At 40.0% G+C, this 18,823-nt stretch overlaps 2 protein-coding genes across 9 annotated transcripts in view; one reads left to right on the top strand and one right to left on the bottom strand.

The window, feature by feature from the left end:
- Positions 1 to 14,411, bottom strand: part of B52 (serine and arginine rich splicing factor B52) — a 55,423-nt gene extending 41,012 nt beyond the window's left edge. The window contains exons 1-5 of one of the 5 annotated variants that reach the window (XM_076188220.1): positions 14,091 to 14,409; positions 4,127 to 4,254; positions 3,879 to 3,949; positions 3,452 to 3,544; positions 2,693 to 2,773 (exon numbers count right to left, since the gene is read on the bottom strand). In XM_076188220.1, the coding sequence (XP_076044335.1) occupies positions 2,693 to 2,773; positions 3,452 to 3,544; positions 3,879 to 3,949; positions 4,127 to 4,252 (371 nt within the window). In that variant the 5' untranslated portion in view covers positions 4,253 to 4,254; positions 14,091 to 14,409. Of the gene's footprint in view, positions 1 to 2,692; positions 2,774 to 3,451; positions 3,545 to 3,878; positions 3,950 to 4,126; positions 4,255 to 14,090 lie in introns of all 5 variants that reach the window. The other 4 variants (XM_076188218.1, XM_076188223.1, XM_076188221.1 and 1 more) reach the window with 4 other exon arrangements.
- A 720-nt stretch (positions 14,412 to 15,131) lies between these two features.
- The window catches only part of Ino80 (chromatin-remodeling ATPase INO80), a 278,764-nt gene continuing 275,072 nt past the window's right edge, over positions 15,132 to 18,823 (top strand). The window contains exons 1-2 of one of the 4 annotated variants that reach the window (XM_076188215.1): positions 15,146 to 15,236; positions 15,894 to 16,007. The gene's annotated coding sequence lies outside the window, so the exon portion shown is untranslated. Of the gene's footprint in view, positions 15,237 to 15,893; positions 16,008 to 18,823 lie in introns of all 4 variants that reach the window. The other 3 variants (XM_076188216.1, XM_076188214.1, XM_076188217.1) reach the window with 3 other exon arrangements.

Below are 18,823 nucleotides of genomic sequence, written 5' to 3'. Positions count from 1 at the left end.
CCAAGATAAGAGGGAGGGAGGGAGGGAGTGGATGGGAGGGAGGGAGTGGATGGGAGTGGAATATGTGGGGATGGAATGGGTGGGGGGTGGATTTTATGCCTTAGTTTTTTGGCTACTTCCCTTGTATGGGGGAAAAGCCTTTGGTATACAAATATGTTTTTATTTGCACTTGGGCAGAGTGAGGGGACTTAGGACCCTCTGTATTTCTTTCCAAAAGATTATTAAACACAAAGGTATGTTTTGAATTGATTGTCCTCCTTATAAGGAGGATCGAGACCTTTATATACATGCTTTTATCTCAGATATATATGGGGGACCATCAATGGGTGTCTGCATATGGTGGTCCTGCTGGACAGACATCCGAGGGGATCGTCTCCCTAGTGCTTGTCTCTAAAGCCCATCAACATGCCTACGTACACCCTCTTCCCACAACAGCAGCAGACAACTACGATCTGGTCCCATCCTCCTTGAGTTACGAGTCCACAACACAGAAATGACTACATTCACACAACACAGACATCAACCCAACCCTTCTTCCTGGCGTGATCTGTGGGAGGACCCAAGGACTGTTGCAGGCTAACAGTTTTGTTCAGGGAAACTCGAGGCAACGACTGATCGACGGACTGAAATGTTTATTGAAATAAACACCACATGAGGACAGAGGCTTAATTAGTATGATGTTCTGCTTGTCACAGCTTCAAGTACATAGTCGTAATACACATGACTGAGAGGAAGAGAGGTAGGGGGTCACTGAATATGAGGAAAGGTCAAGTAAGTTTATTTGGCATTGCATCAATATACATGAAGTGCTGATAATGAAAAGAACACATAGTTCAAAATAATAATTAAAAATTGCCAAGGATAACACAAAAAAGCATGTAAGCTTATTTCCATTGTGGGCCCTCTCCCCCCACTACCTCCCTTCCTCTTCCACCCTCTCGTTCCCCCAATTCTTCTTATATAATCTCAGTCATGTGTATTACGACTATGTAACTGAAAAACCTGTAACGAGCGAGATGTCATACTAATAAAGGCTCCATCCTCGCTCGTAGTGTTTATGTCGACAGACTTCTTGGCAACTGCCAATTTCGTGAAATGTTTATGCAAACACTCACTACATACTGATTGCAAGATTTTGTATAATAAAGATTCACAGTTCACATGTGGTGGAGTATAAGAAAGAAGGGAACTGGCACATGTTCATGAGGTTGCCACTTCTGGTAGAGTACAATCTAAACAGTCTTGCTTATCACCAAAGTTTCCAATTTCAATTTAGGTTTAACTTGGGGCAATCATATCATCAATGTATCATATATAAGATCATTTTAAACTAAAACTACAAACCATATGACTTGTTTATTAATTTGTGCTAATATTTTTACTGTATTACTGAGTTATATAGATCCCCCATATATTCTATGTTCTATTTGCCATAAAATATTGCCCTGTAACAAAAACCAAACATATGCACATACTTTGGAAACTCACAACATTGTTTACTTAAATATGAATATTAATAATCCACTTTAGTTATATGAAATGAGTGAAAAGCAAAATCTAGGTGAAAACCAAAACAGGAGGTTCATACATATACATATATAAGTTTAACCCCTTTCGACCACAAATTTGATATCACTTTCTGGTCATAATTTTTCCCAATCTTTAGAAATATCCCAGGCATGTTTCAGTGTGATAGCATCAAACTGCATCATCCAAAATACAGTATTTTTATTGATCTGACCACATGTGGTGATGTGTCACAATTATAATACTGAGGGAGGGGAGGACAACTTGAAGAGGAAGCAAAAAGAATGTTAATGAAAGGAATGCTATGGCATACCTCTTCCTCTCCAAAATCAAAGGACCTGACAGTCATCCTCGTAGAACATCGTCATTATTTTCTTTGCTATCATGCCTGATAAATGTCTAAAAAACATTTTCTTTTTCCCAGAACTGTTAGAAGCACAAAAATCAGTGTGTGACTGCCACAGGGCGGCAGGGTTGGGATGACGATATTTCTGCAGTCAAGACCTACTGCAACACCAAGTTACCAAAACATGTTTTTTCCCACACCCGAATCTTTGTATGTCTCGTGCTACCAACAACTGTGGTTCAGAACTGAATGTGGAAGTCTTGGTGTGTATCTCTTGGGTGTGATTCTCCTTTGGGCAAAGAGTACCTCCACAATTAAATATCATTTACTTAGCACCAGTTGGGAAACACTTGAAACTTTTATCACCCTATAAAGGGTCACGTCAATGTGTATTAGCTCTCCATTGGGCAGAGTAACCCTTCAGCTGAACGAAATATCTGACAACAGCCTCAACACTTTTCTCTGAACGAGGGCCTTGAAGCCCATTTAATACTTTGAGTTTAGGGGTTAAATTATGTATGTATACATATTCATATGCATAATCTTTATATGCATATAAAAATACTGATAGACAGAGAAGTATAGGTAGAGGAAGAGACAGAAAAAATATAAAGATTGGAAAAAAAAATTAAAAAATAATAAATAAAATAAAAAGTGGGGTCAAGGGATCCTAATTCATCTACTTAGTTATGGGATATGTTGATGAACTAACCATCCTATTCTCTGACTACTATTAAAATAAAATTGAATAAAAATTAAAGAACTGATCCTAAAAGAAATCCTTCATGAAAACCACACGAAAAACCAAGGCAATGAGACCTGAGTCCACGCGGTCTGGGGGGTAGAGGAGGTCGTGACCAGCGCAGGCGTGGGGCTGCGCGTGCCTTCTCCACCGTCACTCTGAAACACACACACGTCAACGCACCAACTCACTCTGCGATCAACCCTTGCTATGTAAATTGTAGGTGCAGAATGGACCACCATTGCATATAAATGTCACTCATACCCTAACACGAACAGTAAAGTTAACAAAAAACTAAAAGCTACAGTATAAAGACATACGCAGTACTAGTAAATGGTCTGGTTATTCCAAAAGTCCATTCTACACCCAAAGGCTGCAAGACTGAGACTGAAGTTCAGCTGCTGAAAGGTGGTACTGTCACTGGTTCATCTAAGCATCATCATGAGCAACCCCCTGCAAGCACTGACATCACACGCATCAGGAACTTCACATTCACTGCACATAAATGTGGCAATAAAAATTGAAACACAATAAAGATTAGTAGAACATGCTCCTTACTAAATTTAAATATGAAATCATGCTAGAGTCATCAACAAACTTTAAGCTCAACCTAGTTAACCTGATTTGGAGACCCTTATTCCCCAAGTATTCTGCACAAGACACTTTGATCATGATAAAGCCTTCTCTCCAATGTGCCATGGAAATTCACTGAAGGTATGGCTAATGACTCTCAACGCCCCTGAAGACAAGAGTTACACTGAAAACTGAAACTGACAGTACCAGAGACAGTATAAGCCACCTGCTGAAGTCTCTGGCCTGGCCCCAGCAAGCCTTACTTGTCCATCCAAGGGGCTCTGCGCCTCCGAGGGGGAGCGTAAGAAGGTCCTGCTGCAGCAGCTCGTGCGCCCCTCGCCAGCTCCACTAGAACCCTGAAAGCAAACATATCAATAGCAGGAAGGCGCGACTTCTCACCACCGATGACCCTCTCAAACATCAACCTATGGGATAGTAATCATGAGCATGATTAATGCCATCCAGACAAGCTAAGGACAGGAGCGGCACAAAAATGTCCATAACTTAATCCCCCATTGTTAGCAGAAATTTAACTGAAGTCTCAATTAACCACATTTAAAACATAAGAGGTCTACTACTGATGACTGATATATAAGACTTAAACTTCCTTTTGTTGTTCGTTTATACTTTAAGAGAAGTCATTCCATAGTTGAATTATCTACAAACATGGCATAGTAAACACAAACTTACCTCTCCCCCATGAGATCTTTCCCATTCATCTCATAAACGGCATCGTCTGCATCTCGATAATCGTCAAACTCCTGAAAGATACATTGCAACGATTCAAGAATGGGTCAAACATCAAAGTTAATCATATTTACATATCAAACCATGAAAAGAAATATACATGTTAACAATATTTCACAAATAAACCTCATCTAATTTGGAAAATCAAACTAACACTTACTTTAATAAATGGGTAAAAAAAAGTTACTAACCACAAAACCAAATCCATTCTTGATGACAATATCCCGTAACCTTCCATAGCCTCTAAAAAACCGCTCCAGGTCTCGTTCACCTACACGATAACTGAGGCCACCGACGTACACCCGCGTTCCCACCATGGCTGCAAAGGAAAACGTTCAAATCTATTCACTTCATGATTGACACAATGGATACCCTTTTCCTTCTCACCTTCTCACCAGACACCTGGTAGGCTAGTGCCTGTCAGCCACTGAGTCCCGATGAAAGATTTTCCTCCATTCTTGTCGGTTCGCAAAGGTCTCTTCTCTCTCAATTTAAGTCAGGCTACTTCACCTCGCCGCCAGTGCTTCCCCAACTCCTTCAACCCATCTCTTCCTTGGTCTTCTCACAGGTCTTCTTCCTTGAGGTCTATATTCCAGATATTTTCTCGGTAACTGGTTCTCGTTCATTCTTTGCACATGTCCATACCATCTTAGCTTGCTTCTCTCCACCATCTCCAAAATTGATACAACTCCCAGCTCTCTTCTTATATCATCATTCTTCAACCTGTCTCTCCTAGTCACTCCTTTGATCATTCTCAGCACCCTCATCTCTGCAGCCTGTATCTTTGATCTTTGATATCCTTTTCTGCCATTCCTTTTGAATGTGTTTGAGATGAGGTGTCTGAGAAGTATGATGGGGGGTTACTAGGCTGGATAGAGTGAGAAATGAGGAGGTGAGGAGGAGAACAGGGGTGGAAAGGGGGTTGGCAGATAGGGTTGATGAAAGAATATTGGGATGGTTTGGACACATGGAAAGAATGAGTGAAGAAAGACTAGTAAAAGAGGTATGAAAGGCAGATGTGGAGGGAGTGAACATGAAGGGATGTCCTAGGATGAGGTGGATGGATGGGGTGAAGGGGGCTTTGGGGAAGAGGGGAATGTCTGTTGAGGAAGGACGGGAGAGGACAGAAGACGGGTGAATGGAGAATGGTTGTATATGGATGATGTTGTGATGCATGAGGTGGAATGGGCGGGGGGATGGGGGGGGTGAGGTAGTATGTGTGAGCAATTTTAGACACAGCCCGAAGGGATTTCTCCCCGTCTTCTCCTTTATGCATGGGGGGACGGAGAGGGGGGGTCGCCGATTTAATGAAGTGGCCTTGCTGTTGATGTGCTGTGTCTTGCAACACTGCTTCTGACCCAGGGCAGTGGACAAGGTGCAGGGATGACCCGTCATCTGGGAGGTGCTAAGATGAGAGGGAGGGTGGAGGGGTGTGGAGTATATTCAGGGATGGAATGGGTGGGAATGATTTTATGCCTTTTCCTTTTTGGCTACCTCCCTTGTAAGGGGGAAAAAGCCTTGGTATATGTATGTATGCCATTCCTTTAACCTACATACATGTGATTTCATGCATATGTATGTATATGTATATGTATATATATATATATATATATATATATATATATATATATATACAGACGCTCCTCTACTTACGTTCATTCGTTTTACATTTTTTCGATTTTACGTTTGAACTGACTGTAAAAAAATTGTAAAAACAAAAAAATTTTGAGTGAATTTTTTAGTTTAGCGCTCTCTCCGTAGTTCAAACGATACTTACGCATGACGCTGCGTCCATTGTTTACATGGCACAAACAGCAGACTGAACATGCCTTGCCTCCTCCTCCTCCACCATCTCAATTTATGTAGCTTGAATTTAATTTATTTGAAATTAATGTTATCATTTTACAATGTTATGTGTATAATTAATGATTTAGGGGTGTTTTATAAGATATGGTTATAGAATTTACGGATGTATGGTACAGTAACAATTTACGTTAATTTTTAACTTACGTTCGGCCGTTCGGAACGTAACTAAAACGTAAGTTGAGGAGCGTCTGTATATATATATATATATATATATACACACATATATGTGTGTAAATATTATGTATATATTTTTAAAGTTTTACCTCTCAAAGCCCCATATTCAACGCAATTTGGTGTTAACCTAATCCATATTCTATCTACAATATATACTAAGTCTTCTTTGCCTTCATAAAGGAGGTATCCAACCAAGGCATGCACCTACCCTTCGCCCATTCAATGCTCATCTATTTCCCCTTTTATTTTAGCTCCTAATGGATGAAGGGCCAGTCCATGACTAGTACAGTAAGTCCCTGTTATATGGTACATATGCGTTCCTGGAAACCTTACCGCAAATTTAAATTACCGTATACCAAACCCATTATAACATGTAATAATAAGATATGGCAGACGTACCTTCTCCCTGCTCTTTCCTCTTCAAAATATCTAGCAGATACCATATCTGTGAATTTTTCTTTACGTAAATAGATTCGAGGGTAATAATTACTAAATACTGTAACTGTGAATTTACATACATATACCAAGGCTTTTTCCCCCTTACAAGGGAGGTAGCCAAAAAGGAAAAGGCATAAAATCATTTCCACCCATTCCATCCCTGAACACACTCCACACCCTACCACCCTCCCTCTTATCTTAGCACCTCCTGGATGACGGGTCATCCCTGCACCTTGTCCACTGTGAATTTACAGGATAAAAAATTACTGTATAAGGAGGACTCACTGTACTCAGATGCAATGTTACTTTACCTCCACTGCTTTATTATATGGCAGATCTCCCTCTTTATCCACTCATAAGTGATTTGATTTGGTTTCATGTCACAAACTCCTCCCATCGGAAGGCTTGGACGATACCCCTTACAGAGGACTTTGTAGCGTGGAATTTAATGAACCATGCCCTTAGTTCAACTTCGCCGGAGGCAGGATTCGAATCGCCATCCCCTCGACCTTCGTTACAAGTAATGACGCCCTAACCTGCTCAGCCAGCAAGTTTCTTCATAAGTAATGAGAAAAAAAAGGAAAAATACTTTTGGGTCGCATCAATCTATCATCTATTCAATCCTTTTGGGCTGCATCAATCTATCATCCATTCACATCTATATCTTCCCCTTTCCTGCCCAGACATCACCCTTTTACCCAAGGTCCCCTTCATATCATCCATCTCATCTTGGTCTCCCCCTGAAGTTTACTCCATCCTACTCCGCCTTTCACATGATTTTAGCTAGTCCCCTGTCACACATTTTTTCTATATGCTCAAACCATCCCAATGTTCTTTCATCATCTCTACCTGCCAGCTCTTTCCAACTCATCTCCTATTTCTCATTCTATCCATCCTCATAACTCTCAATATAATTCTGAAACATTTCATATATATTCTACCAAGGGCTTTTTCCACTTATAAGGGAGGTAGCAAAGTCAAAAGGGATCCACTCACTCCTATCCACCACCCCTGCCTCCCTCTCATTTTAGCTCCTCGTGGATAAAGAGTCATCCATGTCTCTCGCCCAATGACTTGCATCAGAAGCAATCCAGCAAGATACAGCATATCCATAGCAAGGCCATGTCATTTGATCAGTGACCCCCCTCTCCCCCTCATTTCATATTAAGTGCATATCCTGTCTGCTTCTCTCAAATTCCATGTCCAGGCCCCATACTGTGACAATGTGATAATGCACTCTTGGAATCCTAAATATATAACCTATCTTGCACCCTACAACACAAAGTATGCAAAATCGTCAAATAGGAGTAAATGGAAGAGGATTGTAAATGGATGAAGGGACGATATGGATCAAAGGGATGTTCTCATCCACTTCATCATCTATTCCGAGTTTAGGGTATGTCCACTACAGCTTTCGTACAAAGTCATCTTTACTTTGCCATACACATTTGACCTATCACTATTCATTTGAGGTAATTTTTGTCAAGATTAAATTTCACGGATCCAGGACTACAAGAACATAATAACAATAAATGAATCCGTTGCCCCAGGTCTTTTTCAGAAGAGACCCATAGCTCCTAGGTAACCAACACTGACCATCAGACAAACCCACAGATCACTCGTTGTTGAGAGATTGTTACTAAGAGGCAGCGTAGGATGTGTTCAGTGTTTATGTGAAACAAACTCTCATACATGCAACCAGTGCACAGAAGGCACAAAACATCTCATTTTACACTGGCTAACCCAAGACAACAGAATTTTTTTCTGTGTGTGACATACACATTGCAATGAAAATGGCAAGTTTTATACTATGAAGCCAGATTTACCCAGTTTTGGTACTTCTCACTCAGTTTCATTGGATTTTGGTTGGTTCTGGTATAACAATGAACTGGTGACATACGAGCTATTCCTATGGATGTTGATGGTTATCTGGGTGCAGTAGGTCTCCCTTACAAAAGATCTAGGGCAACGGAATGCTTGATTGATTAAAAAATCCCTCTATGACAAACAAGGAAAAAAGACAATCCTTGTGTTTACTACATATATAAAATCAAGATGACAAGTATCACAACCATCTTCTGATTTCAAATGGCCTTTAATCAACAAAATTCATGGTATAAAAGTTATTGACGAGATAAACACCATATGAGGACGGAGCCTTTATTTGTACGTTTCGCTTATTACAGCTTTTTCAAGTACAAGTTGAGATACAAATGCTTGAGATTAAATAAGGGGAAAGGAGGGAACGGGGAGAGAAAAGGGGGGGGGAGGAGGAAGAGGAGGAGGAGGAGGAGGTTGGGGGGATTGGACACTGGGAAAGGATGAGAATGCTGGCCCAATCCTTTCCCAGTGTCCATTCCCCCCAACCTCCTCCTCCTCCTCCTCCTCCTCCTTCCCCCCCCCCTTTTTCTCTCCCCGTTCCCTCCTTTCCCCTTATTTAATCTCAAGCATTTGTATCTCAACTTGTACTTGAAAAAGCTGTAATAAGCGAAACGTCGTACAAATAAAGGCTCCGTCCTCATATGGTGTTTATCTAGTCAATCTTGTCGGCAGACTGCCACTTTTAAGCATAAAAGTTAATCAACAAACCATGATACAAACATATACCAAGGAGTTTTTCCCCCCTCACAAGGGAGGTAGCCAAAAAAACAAAGGCATAAAATCCACTCCCAACCATTCCATCCCCACATACTCCACTCCCATCCTTCTCTCTTATCTTGGCTCCTCCTGGATGATGGATCATCCCTGTATCTTGCCCACTGCCCTGGCTCAGATGCAGTGTTGCAAGACACAGCACATCCATAGCAAGGCCACTTCATTAAATTCGCAAGCCCCCTCTCCATCCTCTCATACAGAAATGGAGAAGACGGGGAGAAATCCTTTTGGACTGAGTCAATTTATTTTTCAAACATACTCCCTCACACCATTCCTTTCATATATCATAGCATCATCCATACACAACCATTCTCCATTCACCCTTATCTTCTCCCTTCCTTCCTCAACAGACATTCCCTTCTTTCCCAATGCTCCTTTTACCCCATCCATCCATTTCATCCTTGGTCGCCCCCTCATGTTCATTCCTTCTACCCCTTCCACACCTCTTCTATTAATCTTTCTTAAGAACTATTAGACAACAAAGTATCATGTTAAATATGTGCTTGCACATTTCTGAAATTCTACCAAAAATATAACAACATACATGAGAAGATGCAGAAATCAGCTCTAATATGATTCATTGTTGCGACTCTCTCTACCATAAACTGCCACTGGCTAAATACGGTGTACTATTCACAATGTAAACTCCTTCACTCATGGTCCCCAAGCTCCTCAAGCCTTCCCAACTACCAGAACACTACCACATCCTGTACAGTGTAGGGTCAACTCTGCCCATCACCAACCTGGCCTATCTACTCGACCAAGTCGGCCCACCACCTCAGTCTACCATGACTAACTCCACTTATTTGTCTTCCTTTTTTAGATAGGTTAGATTAGGTTGGGTTTGGTTAGAGTAGATGAATTGATCACATTTCAATTTCTTCAACCTCCACATCTATCAAACCAAAGATAGCATCTTAAACAGGCAATGGGCTAAGGTGGCTGTAAAGCTCTTGTAGTCAATTATGTATGTATGTATGTGTATGTGTATGTGTATGTGTATATATATATATATATATATATATATATTCTGACAGGTTGATGTAAGTGGAGCAGGAAACACAGGGGTCTTAGTCTTGAGTTTATTCCTGACTAGTTTTGCAGGTGTGTTTTTTCAAAGGAATGGCATACAAACAAGCTGTGGGCATTATATACATGGGGTGGACCTCACTACCTCTCCGTGTTACCATAGTAACAGAAGCGGTGGGTCCCCAGACTGGTCGTGGTGAGGTCACCTAGAACTTCCACAAGTTCAACAAGGCATATATATATATATATATATATATATATATACACACACACACACCTTGTTGAAGTTCTAGGGGACCTCACCACGGCCAGTCTGGGGACCCACCGCTTCCACACCTCTGCTCGTACTTCAGGTATTGAAGCTGATCAATGATGGATTTTGATGCAGCTCCTCGTGAAGTCGGGCCGTGTGGTATGGGAGGCTCATCGGGCAACGTTGACAAAAACTTGTCTAACCTCCTCTTGAAAGCCTCAGTGCTGGCTCCTTTCAGGTCTCTTATGTCTCTCGGTAGACGATTGAAGAGACGTGGTCCAGCACTAAAAAAAGCTCTCTGCCTAGATAGTTTTTATGCATTCAGAGCAACTGCTTACGGCTTTCCTCCCACAGGTCCTACCAAATCTGGAGTGGTGTTATGTCTTGAAGTCACTTGGCGATGAGTTTGGTACAGTGCCCTCATAAATGGATGCCTTCCTACATGATATGTGGTCCCACTAGAACATGCTGTTACATCATATACCACTTCACTGGAGTCAACACAATCAAGGAAAAGGCAGCGGCAGTTCCTGTAGCTGAGGTGTATTCACCGAAATATTCGCAAGGCAAAATGCGCTTGTTTTACTTATAAGGTATTTTTTTTAGAAGTGCACACCTACATGATATAGCATTAGAAAATTATTAATTTTGTAAATTATATTACATCAAAGTAATATCTTTTCCATGGTGGAAATAAACAAAAAACCTTTCTAAAAACAAATATACTACTGAACAAAGCTGTATGCATAGGATCGAGACACCATGTTAATCTGTCCAGTCCAGTCACTGTAAGATGAGTGTAGTTTGACCCAAACCACCAATGATCATAGATGGCAAGCTGGACAGTATTCATAGCTATGGTTGGTAAATTAATCACACATTTTAAAGAAAATAGTTCAAATAATTCAACTACATGCAATCTATTATACTAATAACATAATAGTAAGAATAGAGTGTAGTTTGATCCATACCACCAGTGATCATAGATGGCGGGGTGGACAGTATTCGTAGCTGTGGTCGGTAATTTTGCAGAGGATAAAAACGTAACTTCTCTTTGATCAAATTACACGAAAATCACACACCTTAAAGAAAATAGGTCAAATAATGCAACCATATTCTAATTTCTTATGTAAAATTGTGCATTTGAGCAAAAGCCTTCCTTGGTCGGTTTTGATCAGTAATTAGTGTGACCCTTAATAAGGGCTGTTACAAAGACAATAAGGCTTCCTTGGACTTTATGAGAGAACACGGTTCTGTCATTGTCTGTTAATTGCCTGAGGTACAATAGTAATCAGGCCATCAGCATCTGTGACGACAACGACCACCCAGATGATCTTGAGAATTACAGGTACCAAATTACTAACTTTAGGATGGGTTATGTAGGTTAGGCTAGGGAGGTTAGGTTAGAACAGACGAATTTATGATCCTTTCATTTCTTCGACTTTGGCATCTATCAAAAACAAACATGGCATATCATTCAACTACCACAATTTCATTCGTTAGTAAATTCAGGTTTTAGCAACTTTTTTGTTATTAATTTCTGCCAAGAAAATTGCATATTATGTTGATGTATGATAATTTATATTATCAATTAATTTTCTAGCCATACCACAGTGTAAGGCATGGGCATAAGTGTGAGAGACAAACTCCTATCAAGAGCACCGGAAATAGCTAGGTCAACATGAAAATGGAATTCCTGATATTTGAGCTGAAGTAGTTCTCATGGGATGCAGAAAGTCACTGAGTACAATGCAATTTGAATTATCCATCTAGCTGTCCTAGTTCTTGAGATATTGCATTTTGAAGGGAATTAAATCGGGCCTATTTTGTCCCAAGAAATCGGTCTGAAACGTGCGGTCTGACTAATCGCCGATCAAACGTAAACAATGATGCTTTTTACTGACAGGCACAATCATATATAAAAATTTAGCATATGGTTGCATTATTTGACCTATTTTCTTTAAGATGTGTGATTTCCATGTAATTTGATAAAATAATTACGTTTTTATCCTCTGCAAAATTACCCACCACAGCTATGAATACCGTCAAATTACATGAAAATCACACATTTTAAAGAAAATAGTTGAAATAATTCAACTATATGCAATCTATTACACTAATAACACAACAGTAACAAACTTAATAGTGTAGTTTGATCCATACCACCAGTGATCATAGATAGCGGGCAGGATGAATCGTAGCTGTGGTCCGTAATATTACAGAGGATAAAAACATAACTTCTCTTTGATCAAATTACATGAAAATCACACATTTTAAAGAAAATAGTTCAAATAATTAAACTATAAGTCTATCACACTAATAACATAATAGTAAGAAACTTAATAGAGTGAAGACTGATCCATACCACCAGTGATCATAGATACGATGGCGGGATGGACGTTGACGTTGTTATCCGATAATCCGACCCGATAGGGAAAAAAAAAACTAGAACCACCGATTTCTCAGCTCTTCTGTAACACGCTGCCTTTATTTTGGTATTAGAATAATCCGCGAGACTAGTAGTTTACGTTCATTTTGGTCAGTTGACAATACACTGAATTTATTTAGCTCATTTTTTACGCTGAAACATAAACCAATTTTCGATTTACTGCTGAATGCAAGCCGCCATGTTTATCTTATGTTTTTATGTACCGACATGTAACTGATGATGTAATTGTTTGAAATTTACTACAATCGTAGTAAATACACTCGCATAACATTTGTATGAATGAAATTTCCCGCGGTATGTAAATTTGGCCGTTTGCATGGCGTGCGCATAAAATGACGCGCTATTGTGCTCGCCATCGATGGTGGCGCCTCTGGTGGTGTTTGACCTACCTACCGGAAAGGATCAAGACCCTACTGGCAACCAGCCTAGGCCATGAGGGTCCAAAAATCTTCAACACCCTCCCAAAAGAGGTGAGAGAAAACTAAATGCTCGGTGGACAGCTTCAAACATACCCTGGACAGGTTTCTGACGAGCCTCCAGTGCCTCGCTACACCGCCATCAGTAGGTTCTCTCCAAACTCACTACCAGACCAACTGACCCTCACGAGGAGGGACAACAGGACTGGCAGCAGTGGTAGTCCACTACGGCTGTGAGGATCGACCCCGGAACTTCACCAAGTTAACTAAGTAAATATCATGTAGGTGTGCAATTCTAAAAATTTACCAAAAATAATACCAACTCATGTATTTAGAAATCCAATAACACTGCATTCATTTCTTAAGCTTCCAAGAACATATGATATTATGAAAATTTAAATTATAAAATACAATATTTATATGATTTTTTTTTTCAAATGTAACACTGACTACTGCAGGAAAATGTTTGCAGTTTTAAGTCCTTAATTCACATAAGATTAAGGGAAATTTAAAAACCTTAAAAAAATTCTAAATTAAATTTCGCATGTACGAATTATCGAATAATAAATATAATATTGGGCTAATACACTCTAAGGGTGGTTCTCTCGGCTAGAGCTCTAGTACGTTCTAGACTTGAACATGAACATAAATGGTTAACGTATTAACTTCTAAGGCATTAAACACGGTAGTATTATGTTATCAGGTGAAATACATGCAAAAATATCTTATCTTCATACATATGGGCAGTATATATCAAGGCGACCTTTGATCTTTATAAAACTAACTACTCTTGCATCGTCATTCCATGTACAGCATTTGCCCGTTTAGTCTATGCATGAATCTAACTCAATGGGCATGGTAGCATGAAAACTCACCCGGTACTTGGAAAAAAGGAAGAAAAAATTCGCCGAGCGCAAATTCCCCTTGCTTATGTTGTGGCTGGGTCAATAGCAACTCGTAGTCGATAATAAACACAAACTCGTTTTGCCGAACTTAACGGCGTCCTGTATTTTGGTGAATATCTTCTGTTCAGTGGTGCCACAAATTATGAATATAACATGTAAAAGTCCAGTATACAACGCTGGTTACTACAACTTGTCGATGTGGGAAGTTGATTATCATTTAGCCACCAATAATAAGAATCAATTATCCTATTTAAAAACAGCGGCACAAACGAGAGCCTACATAAGTTGACGTACGAATCCGGTATCTCTTTCACCGCGTTGGATACATTTTAATTACTCTAAATTAACATTTATTGCTTAGAAATTTATATAATTAAATATGATAAATATAGTTATAGAACATATAAATAGTTTTATAACGGTAAGATGGTCATTTCTATAACTATAATCCTGGCCACCGTTGTGTTTACTCAGTGGTGCTTAATCTAGCAAAATAAATCCCGATAAGACATTTTTCGTAAACAACATAAGAAGTGTATAATTTCCCAACATATATGTTTGATTATAATGTAATAAAATATATACTATCATAAAGATTACAAATTTTTCTTTGATTGGTAGTTTGTAATTCAAAGATGGGTGATCGCATATAATTGTCCAAAATTATACATTAATAGGCTGTCTAATATTAATAGATTATACATATCATTATACAGAATCGACAGATGCATTATTCGGTTTGTCTAATATTTGTGATATAGATTGTTGAAACAGTTACTCAGGAATTTCAATCATAGTTATGCAGAACATTTGATTTGGTTGAAGAATAAGTATAAATATATATCACAAATTTAGTATTCTTATGTTACAAGCCATATGAATATATAATTTTAATTCATAAACATTATAACCAGTGATAGATAAAAAAAAGTATAGATGCTAGCCATTTTTCTATTATTAGATTGTAAACAGTGATGGCGGCGCACATGTTTATGTCGAATAAAGATTTACCTTCTATTCCTCCTCCCGAACCTCACTGATTACATGGATAGTGGAGAAGTTGATCTTACTTTCACGGCCAAAATAGTGAGCCATCATCCATATTTCTGGCATAGTGTGAGTTATATGGTTTAGCCATCAACCAAAATCGACAATTTTAAGAACTTTTTTCTCACCAGTGTATTCATGTGGAGGAAATTTAACTCTAAACTATGAGGCTTACGTACTTACTCGAGATATGAAGCTAGGACATGTAAAATACTCTATGCTTTGAACAAAAAAGGGTGAATGTTTGTAATTCATTAGGCTTCATCATGAAAGCTTTTATTAGTCATCAGTTTCATATCCCTTAGGGTGTATTATGTGGCAGTACCATACGCCATAAAATTTGAGCCAAGCCGAAGTCTACTGATAACCAAAAGTAGATAATAATGAATGACATTATAGATCATGAATATTTCTAAAGTAATAAAGGCAGGATCTCCCATTTTATTTTATTTTTTAGCATTTAAACATAGGGTCATTCATACTCTCATTAATATATTAGTTTCAAACCTTGCAGCAGCAAAGCATATTGAACCAGTTGGGATTTCACAAAATTTATGAAGAAAATATTATTAAACAAGTCAAAAAATCAGGAATTATGTGATCAGAATCTTGTAAGTCTAGCTATTGGCTGCGATGACATAAGTTCTGCTGTTTTACCTATTTCAAGAAAATAGTTTTGCTAATATTGGAAGTACTTGATAATAATTCTTGTGTCTGACCCCACAGACTGGAAATTCAAAGCCCCACAGAAGTCAGCACGAGCTCTTGGGCGTTTGTAGAGATTTCTCTATGAAAATGGCGTAGGACTGCTACCTGATTTTTAACTTGTAGGTCTTGTAGGTAAGTTCCGGTGTCAACACCATGGTCTGTCTGGGGATGCACCACTCCCACATATCTGCCCGATTCTCACGTATTAAAGCTGGTGTGCAATTGAGTTCATTGCCGCTCCTTGTGAGGTTGGGCCATGTGGGATTGGAGGCTCAACTGGGATGTTGGCCAGGAATTTGTCTCGCCTCCTCTTGAAAGTCTCCGTGCTGACTCCCTTTAGGTCCCGTATCTCTCATGGGAGACAGTTGAAGAGTCTGGGGCAAGCCCAGATATATTAGTATACCTTTTTTTTTTTTTCTAAAGCAATTAGTGGTAGGCAAAACGGAAAGTCGCTGGATGTTAGTTTTCTGTTTGTAAAATAAATGGAAGAAAGCATTGAGGTTGATAGAAATCTTAGGCATTGTCCTGGGACCGATTGCCTGCTCTTGAGGGGCACATCACTTGTTAATGATGAGGTTCTTCATGGGATTTGAAGACTAGTGACAGGGAGGGGATCATCTATGATGTCTTTCTTACAAGACTGCCTTGTACATGCTTCCATTAAGGGCTTTTTTTTTAAACCATTCACATGCAGTAAATTTGTTTTATTGTGTCGCTATTCTATATATATATATTTTTTTTTTTTACAAATATTTCATACGTATATACATCATATACCAAGGGCTCTTTCCCCCTTACCAGGGAGGTAGCCAGAATCAAAAGGCATAATTCCACTCCCACCCATTTCATCCCCACATACTCCACCCCCATCCACCACCCCTCCCTCCCTCTTATCTTGGCTGTTCATGGATGACAGGTCATCCCTGCCTCTCGCCCATCGCCCTGGGTCAGAAGCAATGCAGCAAGGCAGTTTCATTTAATTGGCGACCCCCCTCTCCATCCCCTCATGCAGAAACATTGAAGATGTGGACAAATCCCTTTGGGCTGTGTCCAAATATCAATCACACATAACCACTCCCTAACCCTCCCCTATCCCCCACCCGCTCCCTTCCACTTATCAGTATCATCCATACACAACCCCTCTCCACTCACCCCTATCCTCTGCCTTCTCCCTTCCTTCCTCAACAGACATCCCCCTTTTGCTCAATGCCCCATTCACCCCATCCAGCCATCTCATCCTTGGTTGTTCTCTTATGTTCACTCCATCCACCTCTCCCTTCTACACTTCTTTTACTAATCTTTCTTTGTTCATTCTTTCCATGTGTCCAAATCATCCCAATACTCTTTCAATGACTCTATCTCCTTTCCCACCCCCACTCTCCTTCTCGCCTCCTTGTTTCTCACTATCCAGCCTTGTAACCCGTACCATACTTCTCAGACATTTCATCTCAAAGACATTTAAACTTTTCCTCTATTATGTATCATTTCTCTGTCCCATTCAGTGCTGTCAGCACAATCACCCCTTCATACAATCTCCTTTTAGCATCCGTTCCCAAATGTCTATTTCTCATTACACTTTTTAATCCCCCAAGACACATAATTGCTTATCTCAGTCTACAAATACCTCCACCTCCACTCCTCCCTTTCCTACCACATGTGACCCCAAATACCTAAAGTTCACTTCCTCCAGCCTATCTCCTTTAAGACTCGCTTCCAAATCTTTCATGTATAATTTCGTTTATAAAGTCATAGAATTTGTATATGACCTGTTTATATTTTCTCTTTATGAACTAGACATAGTGGGGTCTGTTGCATCCCAATAATATGATTGATGTATATATTTTACTATTAAGTATTTTGAACCTATTAAGTAGAAATCTCATTTCTGGGGATGCACCACTCCCACATATCTGCCCGATCCTCACGTATTAGAGATGGTGTGCAATCGAGCCTCCAATCCCTTTGTCAGTAGCCCTAGCTGTTTTTCCTGTGAAATGCTCGGGCTGAGACATTTTGCTCTGAGATAGCCATGTGACCAATAGAACAATCACAATTGGCTTACTGGAAAGTCACATGACCAAGCCGAGGTGCCAGGCACTGCACTGGGCATGTCTGGTCAGAGTGTCTGTCCTAGTGTCCTCCCATTTAGGTGATTTCCAAGACTGTAATAAATAGACGAATCCCGTTGAACTCACTCACCGCTCCATTAACACACTGAAAGACAACACACTGCTGCATGCCAGACCCCCTGATATCCACCCTTCTGAATCCTCTCTCCCACGAAAGGACAGAGTCCACTTGGCCAGACTGCGATGCGGTCACCACCCAGCATTTCTAAGCTACCAGAAGAGGCTGGACGACCGTGTTGTGAACAGCTGCCCAGGATGTAACACTTCACCCCATACCATACAACACATAATGGAAGACTGCATTATACACATTCATGCACGCAAACAACACAACATACACTCTATAAAGGATTTGTGGGAAAACCCAGTTTCGGCTGTGGCCTTCCTTGGGGAGACGGGACTGCTCGGACACACAGTCTAGGGAATGACAACAACAACAACAACAACATCCATTATTTCAACACATCTATCCCAACTAAAAACCCTAACAAGCGGTTGCAGCTAGTGGGATAGGTAAACAAGAAACCATACAGACACATGCCCTACATCACAGACTGGGATCGTAGCACCACACGCAACCATCTCTAAGACGGACATTAGGCGGCTAATTTGTTGGGGTTTTTAGTTCTGATAGGTGTGTTGAAATAACGGTCATCGTTCACCGAGATTTGTCTATTTATAAGAGGCTTGGAAAACAACCGGGAAGAATCAAACGATCAGTACACAAGGCCTGGCACTTGGGGGCTCTCGGACCATGATAGTTTCAGTGTGTACTACATGGTGGAATAAACTTAGTAACCATGTAGTAAGCGCTGAAAC

The sequence above is a fragment of the Oratosquilla oratoria genome, chromosome 7, assembly GCF_046742065.1.
Source record: "Oratosquilla oratoria isolate Oo_2021 chromosome 7, ASM4674206v1, whole genome shotgun sequence".
NCBI lineage: Eukaryota > Metazoa > Arthropoda > Malacostraca > Stomatopoda > Squillidae > Oratosquilla > Oratosquilla oratoria.
The sequence above is the reverse complement of the archived record's forward strand: the minus strand, read 5'-3'. Positions and strand labels throughout refer to the sequence as shown.